This window comes from Zootermopsis nevadensis, unplaced genomic scaffold (genome assembly GCF_977971745.1).
Source record: "Zootermopsis nevadensis isolate Lab colony 2312 unplaced genomic scaffold, Znev_1.0 Znev_ptg000025l, whole genome shotgun sequence".
Classification (NCBI taxonomy): domain Eukaryota; kingdom Metazoa; phylum Arthropoda; class Insecta; order Blattodea; family Termopsidae; genus Zootermopsis; species Zootermopsis nevadensis.
The window spans coordinates 1,296,329-1,314,341 of record NW_028259157.1 but is presented as its reverse complement, the minus strand read 5'-3'; the positions used below and the strand labels follow the sequence as shown (position 1 = coordinate 1,314,341).

The 18,013-nt window shown below is 39.8% G+C and overlaps 2 protein-coding genes and 2 long non-coding RNA genes across 4 annotated transcripts; 2 read left to right on the top strand and 2 right to left on the bottom strand.

The window, feature by feature from the left end:
• Window positions 1-1,495: 1,495 nt before the first annotated feature.
• LOC110834258 (histone H2B) lies at window positions 1,496-1,937 on the bottom strand. Its single transcript, XM_022073213.2, has one exon. The coding sequence runs from the start codon at window positions 1,898-1,900 to the stop codon at window positions 1,529-1,531; it is 372 nt and encodes a 123-aa protein (XP_021928905.1). The 5' UTR covers window positions 1,901-1,937; the 3' UTR covers window positions 1,496-1,528.
• A 190-nt stretch (window positions 1,938-2,127) lies between these two features.
• On the top strand, window positions 2,128-2,851 carry LOC147872606 (histone H2A). Its single transcript, XM_087355716.1, has one exon. The coding sequence runs from the start codon at window positions 2,153-2,155 to the stop codon at window positions 2,525-2,527; it is 375 nt and encodes a 124-aa protein (XP_087211842.1). The 5' UTR covers window positions 2,128-2,152; the 3' UTR covers window positions 2,528-2,851.
• Window positions 2,852-5,785: 2,934 nt separating this feature from the next.
• LOC147872605 (uncharacterized) lies at window positions 5,786-10,683 on the top strand. Its single transcript, XR_015537038.1, has 2 exons — window positions 5,786-9,262; window positions 9,525-10,683. It is a non-coding gene; the product is annotated as an uncharacterized LOC147872605 (long non-coding RNA).
• Window positions 9,399-17,202, bottom strand: LOC147872604 (uncharacterized). Its single transcript, XR_015537039.1, has 2 exons — window positions 16,727-17,202; window positions 9,399-14,281 (listed from the first exon to the last, which is right to left on the bottom strand). It is a non-coding gene; the product is annotated as an uncharacterized LOC147872604 (long non-coding RNA).
• Window positions 17,203-18,013: the final 811 nt, after the last annotated feature.

Genomic DNA, 18,013 nt, shown 5'->3' with positions numbered 1-18,013 from the left:
GCAGCCATCTACATTGGACGGAGATTCACCTCCATGTTCCCTTTATAACTTCATGGTAAGGTGCTAAAGTAGACGAGCTAATTTCTGCTTTAATTGCTGTACGAATCATTTCATGTCATGTACGCTGATATATGCTATTAGTGTATAAAGCAACACTTCAGTTGCATTCAAAGAAAGTTTTCTCTCACTAATGCCAATAACAGGTGTTAAAGATGAGAAATGAAAATAACAAACACACAAATATTAAGCAACATTTCTGGCCACCATGTATGATAAAATAAGTACTCAGCTGTTGAAGAGGAATATAGAACAACTACACTTGGTCTACAAGAAAGTAAAATTGGGAAATCATTCAAGAAATAATGAAGACAGCCCTCTTAAACTTTTCTGTTTTGAGTACTGTGGTAAAATATATATTTAATTTTCATACCTTAAACTATATATGACAAAGATCATTTACACAAAACTCTATTGACGACAAGTATTTATGGGTTCTTGGAAAGTGCTCTATTCACATCCAGGCTTGTGATGCCATAGGATTCTGTGGGTATCAGGAAAAATCTCAAAATGTTGTTTAGAATTTTTCAAATATGTCATCATGAATGCATATAGTCAGTGGGCTCTGTATGCTGATAATGGTACAGTGACAAACTTCTTTCAAAGTGCATAGGTCATGTAGCAATTATTAAGATGTGCTCTGGTTTAAAGTATTATATTATATAACACATGAAAATAATGGAAATACAGTTGGAACCCCCACATCAAGTCACAAATACTATCAACTTATTTGTGACATTTTACAGACATGTTTCAGTTCACTTTAGTACCTCACTGAGGCTGCATTCTGTCATTATTGAACAGATGACATATTCACGAACTTAACTTGCTTACAAGTACCTAAATATGTGGACAGGAAACACCCAACAGCTATTGCCAAAATATAGTAAAGAAATGAAAATTCAAAGAAATATGGGAAATGTGTTCATGTAATACATGAATAACTTCTACATAAGAGTATATCCTAATGGAGGCAAAGATTTTACAAGGAAATCATTTGAAAACAGAATGAAATGAAAGTAAAGAAATAACATAAGATTGTAGTCATCAATAATCCCAAAATATGATCTTTTGAGTTAAGCAATACATTGACGTGATGATTAAAGTGTAGCACAAGTTAATAAAATGGAAGAAATAGCCTGGGAAAAATTCAATAACGGTGACAAGTAAAAATTGTAAATTTCATTGTTACAATAACACCCAAGGCCGCCACATAACAATTCTGGTATACTGACGTTTTATGTGGTAATGTTACTCAGGGCAGTGCATCATTTAAATTAGAATAAATTATAAAGCAGTCCCATTCCGTGGAGCAAAATAAAAAACAGTAGATCAAATAAAACATGTGGCAAAGCAACATACAATAAGAACGAATATCAACACCCCCCTCAACCCAACGTAAAGGAACAATCATATTACTCATTCGAACATCTGAGGCCCTGAAAAGGGCCGTTTTATTTTCGCAATCAACTTATTTGGAGCTGGTATACTTAGTCACGGCTTTCGTCCCTTCACTTACAGCGTGTTTTGCCAGTTCACCTGGCAACAGAAGTCTCACAGCAGTCTGGATCTCACGACTAGTAATTGTGGACCTCTTGTTGTAATGTGCCAGCCTGGATGCCTCAGCTGCAATGCGCTCGAAAATGTCGTTAACAAAGCTGTTCATGATGCTCATTGCCTTGGAGCTGATGCCAGTATCAGGATGGACCTGCTTCAGCACCTTGTAGATGTAGATTGCGTAACTCTCCTTCCTCTTGCGTTTCTTCTTCTTGTCAGTTTTTGATATGTTCTTCTGTGCCTTTCCTGCTTTCTTAGCAGCTTTCCCAGAGGCTTTAGGCGGCATGTTGAACCAGACAATTGCAGGACAACCAAACAACAGACAACAAAATTGTTTTCAACCAAACGTTATTTATTATGTTATTCAATTGTCGCATCCTATCCAACGGGAAGCTCGCTACGGTCCGATTGGTTAGGACAATACTCCGTCAGTCTGATTGGTTAGGACGTTCCTCCGTCATTCACATCAAAATGGAAGTTTTCCTGAAATTTTGTATTGTCTGCATTCGGTCGTGCCCAAGGGAAGAGATCAAAAAGAATGTCTGGCCGAGGGAAGGGTGGCAAGGTCAAAGGAAAGTCAAAGTCGCGTTCTAGCCGGGCTGGACTTCAGTTCCCAGTGGGTCGTATTCACAGGCTCCTACGCAAGGGAAACTACGCTGAGCGTGTCGGTGCTGGCGCGCCTGTGTATCTGGCAGCTGTGATGGAGTACTTGGCTGCCGAAGTTCTTGAGCTGGCTGGTAATGCAGCCCGTGACAACAAGAAGACCAGGATTATTCCTCGTCATCTGCAACTGGCCATTCGTAACGACGAAGAGTTGAATAAGTTGTTGTCTGGAGTCACTATTGCCCAAGGCGGTGTGTTGCCAAACATTCAAGCTGTTCTTCTTCCTAAGAAAACTGAGAAGAAGGCTTAGGTACTGATTTATAAAAACGGCCCTTTTAAGGGCCCCATTTTAATCCTGAAAGATTATTTGTTTCCCCGTTTTGATTTGAATTTCCAATGGAATCCGTTTATTGTTGGACCATTTCACTCGTTTCATGTATGCTACTGTCACGTTACTCAACATTTATGCCACTTTATGAACATTGTTACGTGATGTTTGTTGGAAGTGATTCTTTGATATAATATTGCTTGAGGTTAACCAATAACAGCAGATGAAGATATTTACTAACTATGTCATCACTTTCTTAATATTGGCACTGGAGACATGGAAGGAAATGAGCTGGCCTTTTTGACGGCCCACCTCCCTGAGCTGCTCCAGCAGGTCAGGAAGTAACTCATAGATGCAATCAACGCAGAGAAGAAGAGGCAGCAGCAGCAGCCGTGGCTGGAGGGCCAACTCGAGCTAACGCCGGCAAGAGGAAGGCCAACGAGTTGGACAAGTCCGGTTCGAGATTGTGATTGATAGAGAGTTGTCCACGAATAGTTGTTCACGGATAGTTATCCACGGAGAGTTTCTCAGCGCTCGGCGAGAAATGGAAGGAGGTGAGCTGGCCTTTCTGAAGGCCCACCTCCCTGAGCTGCTCCAGCAGGTGCGGAAGCAGCTTCTGGACGCCATCGAAGCGGAAAAGCAGAGACAGCGGGCAGCAGCAGCAGCAGCAGTAGTAACTACAGCTGCAACAGCCGTGGTCGGAGGGCCTACTCGAGCCAACGCTGGCAAGAGGAAAGCCAACGAGTTGGACTTGTCCAACTCGGGCGGTTCGTCGGAACCCGCATCCAGGCTCCCGGGCCACTGTCCGGAGCCGGGTCCCCTCCTCTGCCGGCACCGGCAAAAGTTCATCGGCTCGATGGCCAGGCTGTAGCAGCAACCACCTCGCGTGGCCGGCAACTTGGCATCTATGCCGAGGTCAGCGCGGCGTACACCGGGGTAGTGGCCGGGCGACTGCTGGGGTGGATTCCTCGGCACCGCTCCCCACTAAAGCCGTGGCCTCGCAAGAGGTTAAAGGAGTGAGGGACGTGAAGTCGTCCCGCGGACCTCACCCCGCCGCGCTGAAACCGCCAAGCGGGACAGTGAAGCCCGCAGCCAAGGGACCCGGCTCCCGGCCGGGACCCGCTACCTCGATGGGGGAGGCGCAGGGCTTCCGGGGACCTGTCCGGGCCGCACACTGGCATGTCATTTGACGCCGCTTCTTCCACGCTCAAGTGGACAAAGCGGCTCCGGGGGGAGCGCCGTAACAAAACCCCGGTGTACGTCTCTAGGGTGAAGGACGTACGCGGCTTCCTGCATAGGATTCGCGCGGAGTCGGCCTGCGGGATCGTGGCGCAGATGAAGGGAGAAAACCTGACTCTTGTGCCTGAGACCGCCGACGGGTTCCGGGCCACCGTCAGGGTCCTGCGGTCCCTCGGTGAGGGCGAGGGTGTGAGTTTTCACACATTCTCCCTCCCCGAGGATCGGTGCGTGCGCCTGGTGATTAAAAACCTGGGCGTGCGCATGCCCGAGGCCGAGGTACGCGAGGAGCTGGCCGCCATGCACATTGCTGTGCAGGGTGTCCTGCAACTCCGATCAACGCGCCGGGCCATGGACCAGGACGGTGACCGTCCCCTTACGCCACACTTCATCGTGTCGGTAGCACGGGGCCCCGACGTGGCGAAAGTGCGTTCCCTTACCGAGATCTGCGGGTCAAGGTAGAAACGTACGTCGCACCGAAGGGGCCCATGCAGTGCAAGCGGTGCCAACGCTTCGGGCACAAACAGCGGAACTGCAGTTATACACCCAGGTGCGTGGCCTGCGGGGACGCTCACCCAAGCAGCAGGTTAAGTGCTGCAGCTGCGGGGGCAACCACACTGCGAACTATAGAGGTTGCAGTAAGTGGAAGGAAGCCAAGGCGGCCGCTGCAAAGCTTGCGAAAGGGGATCGCGGCCGAAAGGACGGCGTCTCCACGCGCCTGCCAGCGCCCAAATCGGCGCCAGCTAAGCCTTCTCTGGACCAGGAGAACTTGGGGCCTGGGTGGAACCACGTGGTCCGCGGTGGCTGCGGCCATGAGGAACTCCGCCACAACGCCATCTGGCGCCATTGCACGGACTGAGCGGCAGGCTGTCTCTAAGGGCGGCCGTGCCAAGCTCGCTCGTCCTGTGGTGCCGGTGGCAAATCCCACTGCACCTGCTCCCAAGAAGACTGACCCCACCCCACCCAAGGGTCAGTCACCGCTCCAGGACATCTCAGATATCCTGGAGACCCTCTCACCACGGGTCTGCGTCGAGTTGACACGCCGTCTCCTCGCCGCGATCCATTCCCTCCCACCCGGCGGGTCTCGTCCGCGAGCCCTCCTCAAAACCGTTCTCCTCTTCATGGCCGACAATGGCGGCGCGGCATAGGGGACACGGTGGTAAGGCCTTGCGGCTGGCTTACTGGAACGCCTTCCAAGGAGTTCTTCCAAAATGTCTGTAGAACAAGCCAGTGCTCAGGCACTTGAAGAACGGGTCGTTCCCAGTACCCAGTAATAGCTGAGCATCAAGATCAGATAGCTTATTTATTACCAGTTTAATGGAAATGTGTTCTAACCTGTAACTATCTACAAAAATATTATCAATGGCAGAGTTTGAGCTATTTTGAATTCTTGTGGGAAAACTAACTGTAGGTGTAAGACTAAATGTTGCTAAAAGAGAATTTAGACATTCCTTATGGCAGCTTTCAGAGAGATAGTCAATATTTATTTCTCCACAGATGACAAACTCCATTTTCGGTTTGTAAAGGTAGTCCATAATGCTGTTTAACTTGTTAATAAATGTCACCTGTTGGTGCTCTGTATATTACTAAAAACATAATTTAGACACATTTGTATCAAATTATACAGCACAGCATTCTACAATTACGTTACTATAATATTCTATTTCAAGTACTCTGTCTTCCAGTAAACTAGGCTCAAAATATTTCTTTGTACGTCAAGTGTCCGGACGACTCTATCATGGAGATATTTTGTGACTTCCTCATAGATAGAGACGAAAATCTTGGTGGCTTTGGTTGCTGTCCTCAGAGTTGTAGCGCCGTGCAGTCTGGAAGAAACTTACCAAGGTTTGAGAGGACCCTGAGGCCTTCATCGTCGCCTTGATGAAGACAGCAAGTACCTCTGAAATGTTGGTAAACCTGTCCGACCCAGCGCCTTGAAATCGTAATAGCCAACTTAGTGTCTTACGTTGGCAATGGTATGCTGCCACACTGGCTGTTTGCGAGAGCAGTCTGGTGGCAAGAACAATTTTAATCACCTGTTGCTTGTCGCAGCTGTTCAGTTTAGCTACTTCACTGCTGCTATTATAGTGGTTTGAATATTTCTAACCAAACCGTAAATGGTTAAGGCATTTTTCTGCTTTCCATAATTCTCTGTTTGAATTTGAAGACAATATAAAAGACGGCTTCATCCAAACTCGTGGGTGTGTTAGATCGTGGTGATCGAGCAGTATTCGAAATTCATGTTAGTTTACTAGCTCTTACCCTGAGTAAATTCCTCAACATGCAAACGCGCCTGATTCTTTCCATAAAATGGTGCTAGGAAAGAGCATACACTCCCATTATATTGTTTTTTATTTGAGTTTTCATGTGCTTCATGTATTTGCCAGTAAAGTGGAACAATTTAATCAAAGCAAGGAAATTTGCTCTGAGTTTGTTACTGCCAATAAAGTTTGTATGTAATCTGTTAATAAAGACATACCACCAATAAGTTAAGTGGATGTACATCAAGTTTTGCGATTAAAGATGTAACTAACTATACACAAAATAAAGAATAGCTGATTACACGAAGAATTGGTAATAAAAAGGAGTGTGATGGTTAGTAAGTTTTTCACTAATCCCCATGATAATTGAGGCTGCAAGTACCTCTGAAATGTTGGTAAAATAAGACTGCCAGAAATTACAAAGGATTTTCTATCTACTCAGCTGTAAAGCTTGATATTATTATTAAGTGATAAGTAACATCATTGCTGAAAAGAAACTTTCTTTCAGAGACTGTTTACATCATTGTAGAAGACCTCTATTTCATGTAGTTGCCATTGGAAGGTTTGCCTTTTTTATTTGAGTTGTTCTTACTTGCAATGACAAGCATTCTGAATAAGAGTTTCAGAACTGACTATGGCTGTACATTAAAAAAGTCTGTGTACTGTTTCACAAAGTTTTAGAATTTTAAACTTTACACTGTGGTGTGTAGTTTCTAAACTAGTTAACTGGTGTAAATTAATTGGAATTGTAGTAATCTGCGTTATGACAGTTTGTAGTCCTGTTTGTGGTTACCAAGGTTTTGCAGAAACCTATCACCTCCATCTTAAATCCTGACTACATAACTTAATACCGTGGAAGATTGTGGCCCAGATTTTCACTGTTATGAAAGCCTCATCTCATGTTGATTTAAATTACGTCTGGAATAAGTATTTGTTGAATAACTGCAAATCATGGAGAAGTGAAATATGTAATTTTCTCCAGCCTGCTATCATTTCTTTGGCGTTCAATTCAGACATTCCCTTCATCGCCCAATTCTCGAACACTCCGAGTATTGCTCTTCCCTTAATGGAAAGGACCGAGTTCAAATGTGTGTATTATATATTTTATATTAGGCACTGAGTGTGGAGTCCCCCAAATGCTTGAACTATCAGAATTCAGGTGGATGCACGTGGCAGATGAACCAGAGTGTGTGAAGACTCTTAATCTGTTACTCCCTTAAAGTTAAGTTGTAACTGTATGTAACACCTGCTTTAGTATTCAGTAACTCTGTATTTTATAGTTTAGATGCGTCATGTTTGTGTTTTCAATTGATACATATATTTATTCTTCAAGTCTATACACAAACCATGAATATGATGCTGAGACATCAAAACATGTTGTAATATGTAGCGCAAATTGTAACATCGAGAAAAACGATGAATAGCGCGAATTATTTATCTGTATTTTACTCACAGAGTGTACGGGATTCGCCAGTTCCCTAGAATAAAAAGCAATTATTTCCTTAAACAGCATTAATTAATTTAAATTTCTAATGGAGGGACGTCAGGTTTTCTTTTGGTACGGACTGATGTAGTGGCAAGATTATTTGGTGTAATAATGTAACACAATAGGTTATCAGTTGACACAAATTGTGTTTTGAATTTAATTGGGGGCATGTTTTGACTATAATATAGTACAGTACAAGGCAGCATAACCTAATATTTTTGCTTCTGTAAGAACAGCAGACGGTTAAATCCAGCTCGTCGCTACGTCTCCAGGCAACTTTATCACCTTGCCACAGAAGACTAACTTTGTTCTACCAAACGTGTCAGGATACCTGTCTTACAAATTGAGTCAATTTGTTTCTAGTATTATGTTCTCTGAGTTATCCCTGCCTGTTTGTTCCTTCATAGGGAAGTTTGTACGTACATTTATGTGGGTTCAGGGATTGTAGTGCAGTATCTCAGTGTAGGCATTATAATTAAGTCTGCTATTTCTGCTCCTGTACATTCACCAAAATCTGGTGTTGCGACTGAGATATTTTGTAAGAATTTCTTGTCTCTCCACCCAAGCTGCAATTCCTGCTCATTGCAACTCTTAATTTTACTATCTTAACAACAGTAGAGACCTGTGCAAAGTCACGAAGTTGATCTCGAATTCATTGCCCCCCCCCCCCCCCGAATATGGAGTTTTCGTTCTATTATAATATTATAATTTGCGTCGTAATATCTGTTCTGTTATGAGAAGCGTTACCTGGAAATGTACTCACAAGTAGAGTTTAGAAAAAACCCTAAGTTAACAGAATATGAGAGTGTAGTTGAATCTGTGACAGCCTGAGGTCTAAATATTAGACTCGACATACAGAATTAAATTTCCCTCAAAAACATGTAAATCTTCAGTTGGTGTTCGTGCGGCATTATGTATTAAGTCTTAATACAGAGTCTAAACACCCCCTGCCTTTTTTGGGGTGGAATTGAATTCATATGGCAAGAATTCATTAATAAACCAAAATGTTTCACTGTTTTGTGTCCTTGAATATACTGAAGTGAACAAAGACAGAAACAGCAGAAATAAAATTTCTGAAATTTATTTAAGGCCTGTAACAACAAACATTGCAGGGTTAAATGGAAAATTTTAATATGGAGTAGCAAGACATTTAAATGAGAGACTCTCACATCATCTGCAATGAACTGAAGTAAGATAACTCAAAGAATTTATGAATGCAGGCCTGCTAATCATTTGTTCACAGAGTTGAAGGTTGCTTCTGAATCACAAGGTGCCCAAGAACTAATTCCTGGTTGATGATTATGAGGAAAAGAAATTAGATGAAGATAACGCAGCATGTACAGAATCAATTTTCAATTCCTTCAAATTCTTTTGCTCCAAAATCCCATTATTATTGACTCTTGATTGCAAACATTAGTTTTTATTTAATACAAGAGCAGGTGTCCTTTCTTCATTCCCTTCTTTCTTACTTTCTTCATTCCTTTCTTGTTTCCTTCTTCCCATGCCTTATTCCAGACCCTGATTTTTGAAGGAGAGAGCGCGGTTGCAGTGTAATTACAAAGGTTGCATGCAGTCAGACTGTCAACTGGCACGTAGTCTGTTCATGCACAACATACGCATTGGCAGCACTGCATTTTCGTACTAAGCGCTTGAAAGAGGAGCAGCCCACAAGAATTTAACAGGTTGTGAGGGACTGCCTTCTGCTTCTGCAACCAGAGGAGGTGCCATGCAGTGGTAAAAGATGACTTAATCAATTGGTATTGGTAATGTAAGTTGCATTAAGCTAATTCAGGTTCAGGTACACTGTTGGACTTTACACATAATGATGACAGATGTTTAATTTTCAGGGGCTAGTCTGCATTTTAAAACAAAAATACACTTTTATAATCATGTGTTAATAAGACGTCGTTTTATATCTTTTAAAGACGATATTAATTAAGTTCCACTATATCTGAAATTACTTGCTAATTTTTGACCTTTGTTATTGGTATTGCAGGCTTGTTCTTACATAGCTCCAGTCCTGATGTCTAATGGATCATAATGAAGAGGAAATTCTCAGCAGTGTTGAAGTTCGCGATGTGATGAGTGATATTTCTGCTCCAGTTTTCAGACGTTGTCCCTTTGTAATTCAACTTATAATATTAATAGTTTATTTGAATCTCCGGAATAAATGTTGTTTTGTTATTTACCAGTAAAACATAAACATGAGTATAAACATTTTTGATAAATGCTACATATTGACCCATTTTTATCATTTTTAAGTTCTTCCAAATTACGTAAGAAAACTAACGCAGTTAGAACTCCATTCTTCACAGTCTGTGTCCAGGTTAAGACGCAAAATATTCAGAAACAGCTCCTTTACAATTTTCCATCCACCTAAACTGTCAGCAAATTACTGTAGTTGACGTAACATGCTTTGGCCTTCTCAGGAATAGAACGGAAATGGGTGGAAATCCTGGAAACAAAACGAAAATGTTAACGAAATCATTCTTCAAAAGGAATAGTTGCTGATATGTATCTTGGTGTTGAGGCAGGTTAAAATGGGCAAGTCACGCCAATCATAAGTAGCAAAGTGATGATGCAGAGAGACAGACAAATGGTTGAATAACTGAAAAGAAACTGCAGCTGACACTCAGGAACATGTGAGTTAATACAAAAGATGAATGCACAGTGGCCACTTCTTATAATAAACAATGTTTGCTGACGCAATACACACCATATACTTAATTAAGAGGGCAATACGTCCAGTAATTTTTGTTCCTGACTACTCACTTGCTGGTCAGGATTACATTTTGTGGCAGCAGATGAGTTTGTAGGTTACCTCTCAAAAGCTTTTAGTTAACAGGTATTTTTTATATTAATATTGATATATAGTAAATATCTCTCTGTATTCATTTTAAATTTATGTAAGTGTTACAGTTTTATGTTTCTTGGAAGGTCTGGATGCAAGAACTTAATATGACGATGATGAGTTATACTTTGTTCCCTCTAGAAAGATCTGAAGACTTTCTGGTCGTTAGATACTAAAATGCAGTGGAATCTATGACAGATTTCCTGGTGGTAATAATGAATCGGCATTGCAAATGGTGTCATAATGCTGCATTGTGTCTGTTCATTTATCATAATTAAACGAATAAAGTTTTGATGAAATTATAGTACAGTCTACAGTATCTTACAGTTAAGAGTTCTAACTCTGTATCGCTGCTTCTCCAACTTTAACATGGCCTTCATAATTGTTCCCTCCTCGAGAGCCTTAAGTGCATCTTCATACTGGCAACAAAGAGTTTGTCTTGATGCCAAGTTTTGTGTAGTCCAGATGCCTTCATACATCAGGCGATGAAATTAATTATGTGTAATGACATATTAATATGAAGAATAAATGCAGATTAATTGCCTGACACCTTCTGCAATAGATAATATATGGGTGGGTGATTCTTAATTGCATGCATTTCATTTAAGGATTGTGTTCTACTCCTAAAATAAAGCCAAGATGAGGATCCTATAATCAAATGGTCACAAGTGCCTTGTTAGTGGCTGCAGTAATGAAGCAGCAGTTCAAAAGTAATATTTGGACAGGAATAACTGGTGATCTCCTCATATCACCTTATGACTTAGTGTTTCAACTCCTAAGATGTCTTATTTACATCATAAAGCAGCTTTTGGACCCTCATCACACATGCTGATGGATGAGATGAACCAAATTGACTTCACGGCCTCTGTGGCCTCATTTTACATCTACCAACTCCTACATGTGGGGGCATCTGAAGGGCATAATTTACTTGGAAAGAGTCAATATCCACAACTAGCTTTAGCATTTGATTCAGCGGCTGTGACAACAGTAAATTTTCAGGGTACTAGTACCAGCACAGAGCTCAGTTACGCATTCAAAGTAACAGACCACATTTTCAGAAACTTTTGCCAATACTTTATGAACATTAAAATCCTGTTCACATATTTTTAAGAACAAAAATTAATGTACATCTGATACGGTGTTTTACTTGTCTCATTTGATTTACTGATGCTTCCAGTTCTCACTAATGAAGAGGTTGCGACTCAATGTTTGTGGGAACTTTCTGGCTTTATTTTAGGAATAAAACATAATCATGTTTGATGCATGCACTTAAGAAGTACCTACTATGTGGCTATTTGTAATTATCTGCATATACAAAATACTGATCTAGAAAACATCCTATTATTAAATTTCAGAAGAATTACATAATTGATTTCTGTTACACTTGCCAATTCATGTCATAAAAGAGTTTACTTTTTCCTCCATTCATATATTTTTACAGTACCAATTCATGTACAAACTTTCACATAAAGTACCCTCCTTCACTTTTATGTAGTCAGGTTATCATGTGTGAGGCATCTTTGCAGATTACAGACTTTTAAATTATCACCTGTTAATATATCCATTCAGCCAGTCAAGAGCTGGAGACTACGAGTTGCATTTGAGAAATCACTATTTCCAGCCAAGAAGTGGAGGAAATATGCATTAACATTGAAATCAATGTTGTTCTTCAATTGTGCAGGCAATTAAAAAGCAAAATTCTGACATGCCTTTTTTTTTCTTATGGACATGAATGGAACCTGCAGCAAACATTCTAGGTGAAAAACAATGAACCTTTTGTTGTTTTTGTATTGATGTTGATTTTTGCTAAAAGATGTTTATAATAAGAAGAAACAATCTGTCCCTCTATAACCTTAATATAACACTTTCTACTGTTATGTTTCCTTCTGTACAATGTGAGCTCTGGAAACAAATTTGTAAGGTCAAAACTCTATACAAGAATTCATTCTGGACTGCCTTGTCTAAAACGTAAGTACATGATGGGACAATGAAAATTTTCTTTTTACCCAAATAAAGGTGAATGTAAAATTCTCTTTTTGCATGAGAATCATGGTTTGAAGGTGTCTCGAAGAAGGGATGTAACACTCCATCCACCCTATCTCAGCAGTGGATGGAAGTGAGTGATTATGCTCTTTTCATGAATTGAATCCCAGTTACCATTCTTGCCCAGTGCAATTCTATCCAGGCTCATACTTTGAGATATGGGGGTCAGTGCATGTAGCTGCTTTACTGTATTATTCAACAGCTAAGATTGCAAGGAGCTTTATTACAGCATCTTCACAATGTGTTGCTTTGGTACATAGATCTCTTTGTCATGCCCTACTCTTCTGTTCTCCATAACATCTCATCATGCTGAGTCCTCTAATAAAATACATATTTATGCAGATGTAAATGGCACATTTTGTTGACCCAATAAAGGTTATTAAAGTCAAGCTGTCTCGCTACGTACCATGGAGGCAGTTGTAGGTAGGGGAGTCAGAGCAATAAATAGACTGTGAGACCAGCTGCCTCAAGTTCAGTTCTTGGGAATGAAGAAAGAATGCTGCCCCACTCTGTATAATGTACAAAACTGCATATACTTTCCAGAGTGCTGAAAAGATAATAACTGTTTCATGCCAGAAATGTACTGAAGTATAAAAATATATGTCCTTACATTCTGAATTAATTCTTGTGTATTAACACTAAAAGGGGTAAATATTGTTCATAGAAAGTGTAAAGAAAATGTTGCATTGACTAGTTATGCTAAAGAAGCTTTACAGTTACATTGGCATATTCTGTAGTAAAATGGTACCTGAATTCATAATTCTGGAATTCTGACTAATGTTGTTCTACATAAAGGATCTTTTAAAGCCACTACTTTTTTTATTTTGAGGTCTCGCCTTGTGGAAATCTGCAACCTTATGCCACTTGGGCCATTTCAGAGGAGCATGTTGCCTCCATCTTCAGGTTTGCAGTAGGATTTTGGTAGGCTGTTTAAAGATGTTACTAATTAATTTCAGACTTAAGGAAATTTCAAGTGCCCTACTTTTGTTGCAGTTCACAGTTCCTTATACGTGCCATGCAACTGAGATGGTGGTTTAAAACCTTCAGACCTGAAGAATATAAGAAAATAACCATATTGTTCCTCACTTTTACTTCTGTATGTTAGCTTAACTGCAAAATCATGTCACAACATGTTTCACTGATCATTCTATCACTAAGATGTTTGATGAGTGAGTGATATCGTTTATTTAACACAGCATTACATAGCCTACTTTGAACCATAAGAAGCGAAATTAGATATCAGGTTCTCGTCAAGATAAATAAAGTAGTTTGCTATCTTCTGGAGTTTTGTGTCATGTAGTCTGGTAGAAATTTACTGCAGTTTCAGAGGCAGTAAGCACCTCAGATATTTTAATCAATTTAAACCAGATACATGGTGAAACATCTGTATTACCAATCCCTGTAAGAAGTAAGCTTCAGTAACTCACACTGTAATAAGAGTGCAAGGACATAATAGAATCATCATCAGATCTGTGGTCCTTTTCTGGTTATAATTTAAAATCTTTTTCGTAACAGCTCAAGAGAGCCAAAGCCGACTAGCTGGCTGCTGGCCTCACGTTCACATGCCTAAGCAGAGGTGAACTATCATCTAACCAGATGTGTGGTCAGCACGACGAACCCGCAGCTTTCCTGACTGTATTACGCTACTCATTGTAGCTCCCCAATTTCCTCACGATGCTGGGTTGTCACCGGTCCCATACACTGGTCGAAAGCTCATGACAAAATTTCTTCTCCCCTGAGACTCGAACCAGCGTGCATTCCATATCACCGGTCTGAAGCATGATGCCTCAGACAGCGCAGCTTTCAATTTCTTAAATTTTTCTATGTCCTCCTGTTCTCAGAGTTTCTGGCTTCTTTGCCTGAAAACAAACATTCTGATAATATTTCTTGCTTGGCAGCTCATATCTTAAACTGAAATGTTTTAATGCAAAAATCAAAACCCAAAGCAGGGAGAAATTTCCCCCCAACAAGTGCCCTTAATCATGTGCTGAATAAAACAATCTAGTGACGAAAAGCAACCTAAGAAATATGTCCTATGAACATGATGTGAATCTAATACCCATGGTATTCTTCGTATCATGATATGTGGAGCAATTTAACACATCAAATCCCAATTATATATAATTATGAAGGAATATACACCCTAAATCTTTTATTTTTCTGAGATTGATGAAGCAGCACCTAGGCAGAAGTTTTTCAAAGCTGAACTGTTAAAGACCAGATGTTATAACTTGCGATCCTACAACCACTAACAGAAATTCAGTAACAAATACAGCCCAGAAAATTGTGAAGCGTCTTGTCTGCGCAGTGCATGAATTGCCTGTAAACAAGTGAGAAGTGGATGTAGGTGTGATTTATAAATCATCAAGTGCAGGTAATGCTTATGTAGTGCCAAATAAGATGTGGCAGCCTGAATTTACATTTTGTATAGAAAGATACATGAAAGTTGCTGTTGCCTATTTTAAATTTTGTAATATACTGGAATTCTCCTGGAAACAGGAAACAATAAAGTGAGAAAAGCTATCTCCAAACACCTTCCAAATGTGAGACTGACTTGAAGTAGTAACCAGATGTTCGGTGGGGAATAACTAGAGTACTCCAAACACGAGATTTATAAATTTATAGTAAAAATGGAATATGACTACTTATTCATTGAGATAGATTTTACTGATACAGTACATTTTGTGTTGTAACCAGGAAGCTGCAATGAGAATTGATGTATGATATCAAAACTACAGTATGGCTTTAACGCCCAGGTCCTTCCCCAGCATGCTTGCTTTGTTGGAGCCTAGTCCCTGGCAACTGCTCCAAGAGGTTTGCCCCATGGGGAACCAGACCTGGTCACTCGCATTTCCATTATCCTGGTTGCAGCATTAGTGCATGAATTACCTGTCATTACTAAACATGTAGTTCAACAAAATTATGGGACAAATCATCACGTAACAGCGGCCTTTGTTCTCGTTCAAACATCAATGTACCCCAAAGAGTACACCATTACAAGCATGATTTAAGCTTGCTAGTTAAGATAAATAGTAGCTTATCAGTACGTAGTGTGGTAATATCTGAAAGTCATGGCTGGGAGTAGTGGTTTCATATGCTGAAATGGCCACAGATTAACCTTTCAGAATTGCCTGAACCCATGGGAGTGACATGCAACTTCATCTTGCCTAAAATTTAAACACCTAGCCTATAATGTGGTATTAACTTAAAGACACAGTTTTTAAAAATGAAATAAGAACCAAATCCTTTAACAATATATACAGAATTCCTAGATCACTTTACAGTTGTGCTAAAAGTCTGACATTCATACTACTCTAAAGACCGTGGTTTCACTCCTGGCAGAGGCAGAGAATATTCCTTTTGTATTCACATCCACACTGACCCTGGAGTTCATTTAGCCTTTTATGGAATGTATCAGTATCCATGCTCTTTCCCTACTGGCCAGAGCTTAAAGCTGATCACTCATCTACATAGTTCCAAATTTAGAATTCTGTGGTGCTGTACCTCCATCCCCCATACATCGTTGTGTGGTGATTAACCTGTTGTATGTCACATATAAAATCAAGTACGCAAATGAAATTGTTTACATATTAAATAACACTTTGTGTGTAAACAGATTCATTTGTATGCATGATTTTATGTATCAATACACTGCACGGTATGCAACGTTTTAGGACTCTTGTATGTCGTTCTGGAAGAGGGGTTTAAACAGGGCTGCTGGACAGGCTTAAAATCTGGGATTTATGATTTAGCAGTGTTTTATTGCAATTCATGGCATGCTGGGCATGACACAATTGATGAAGATTACTTAAGAATGAGGGCAGCTTTGCCATTTATTTATATCAATATTACTTTGTGGAATTTGGGGACTGTTAGGATTTAAAGTGGTTTTTTCTTCTTCTCTGTCTTGTATCATTTCCTAGAAAATTGTTTTTTCTTCATATTTTTTTAAAAGTTGACATTATTTACACTTCAGAAGAAGCATAACATAGTTCATCTTCTCATCAACTTGAATTCCTGTTAACTCCTTTTTTCCACAGTCTGAATGATTCTCATTTTAGCAGAATTTATTTTGTTAATTCTTTCCCCTGTCCCATAAATTGCATTCCCTTTATCCATAAAGGGATTGTTGTCCTTTAATTCATAATTCTATCCTATTGGAGGGAGACCCAACACTGTTTTCAAAACTGCTTTATCACAATTTCTTTTACGTGGGAAATAGTGTTCTCACAAGCCAAAGAACTTCAGTGGCATTATTTCTTACAAGAAACAACATTAAAATTACAAACGATTAAAGAACCTACATAATACTGTAGTACATGGAAGGTGAAGTAAAATTGTCGTACACGTTTCCTCGATAGTAATGATGGAACAAACAAATATGGTTAGTTATACTTCGTACTTCTATAAACTGCACTCGAAATATAACCTGTCTTTCCGTTTTGTTATTTGTAACGACAAGATGTTACTCTCCTTGTTCCTGATGAACTACTGTAATTCCTTGCCCACTTCTCCTGGTCAGAGCCGTTTTCTTAATAACTTTCTCAGTTTTCCCAGTTTATGAAAATACGCATATTTTAGTATTGTTTAAATTTGGTATAGTTCTTTGGTAATTTGCCATCCTAATATAGCCAATCATTTTACACATTCGTTCAAAATTTCAGTATCGGTAACCTGCGTTATTCTAACACGTTTCCTGTGAGCCTTGTCCATTTTAACGTATCCTCGCTAGCAGTTCATATCTTAAGGTGAAATGATTTATGCAAAATCGGGATCCCCTCTCAACGCTTTTACTAATTTGTAGAATAAAACAATATAGCCAGGTAATAAATGATTCCTTTGCTGAATTATGTGAACGAAATACACCTATTGGCACCTCTGCATTCTTGTGTTATTTCGTTATATGCATAATGGCAGGGGTAGGTGACATCGTTACTGCATTGGTGATACTCTTTTGTCTCTAACAGCTTTCTGAGTTGAGACGGAATGCCTTTCCTCTTTTTTACTGAAATCTGTAATATTCAAAGTTCGTAAACATACACGGGATATATAAATTAATTTATAGAAATCTTTGGACTAATTGATGTAATCAGGTAAGTAGGTTTGTGTTTAAGTGCTTTCCTACATTGACTATGTGTGTGTCATTGCCTTGATTCTCTTAATGTTCCGTCTTTTAAAATGAACTGGTTTAATTTGTAATGGTACTGTAGTTTCTTATTCATTTGATAAAGCTACTTTAGTGAAATTTGTTAGATTCTGATACCTGCGTTTCAATACTTCTTAGTACCAGCTGTGTCTTGTGACATAACCTTTCACAACAGCAGATTTTTAATTTTTCCTACTTTCTATTATAATAATAGCGGTTATAACTTCTAAATATTTCTATTATTTCAGTAGTTGTAACTTTTATTCATTGTATTATAATTATTGCTGAAAAGTATGTTTTAAAATTATTGTCATCAATTTCAATTACTATAAATAAAGGTTTGCGGCTTGAAGTGGTCTCCAGACAAGCAAAGCCTGGCATCCGGTGGCTGTGACAGTCGTCTCAGTATTTGGAATCTCCATTCAGACTCACCTGTCCAGACTTA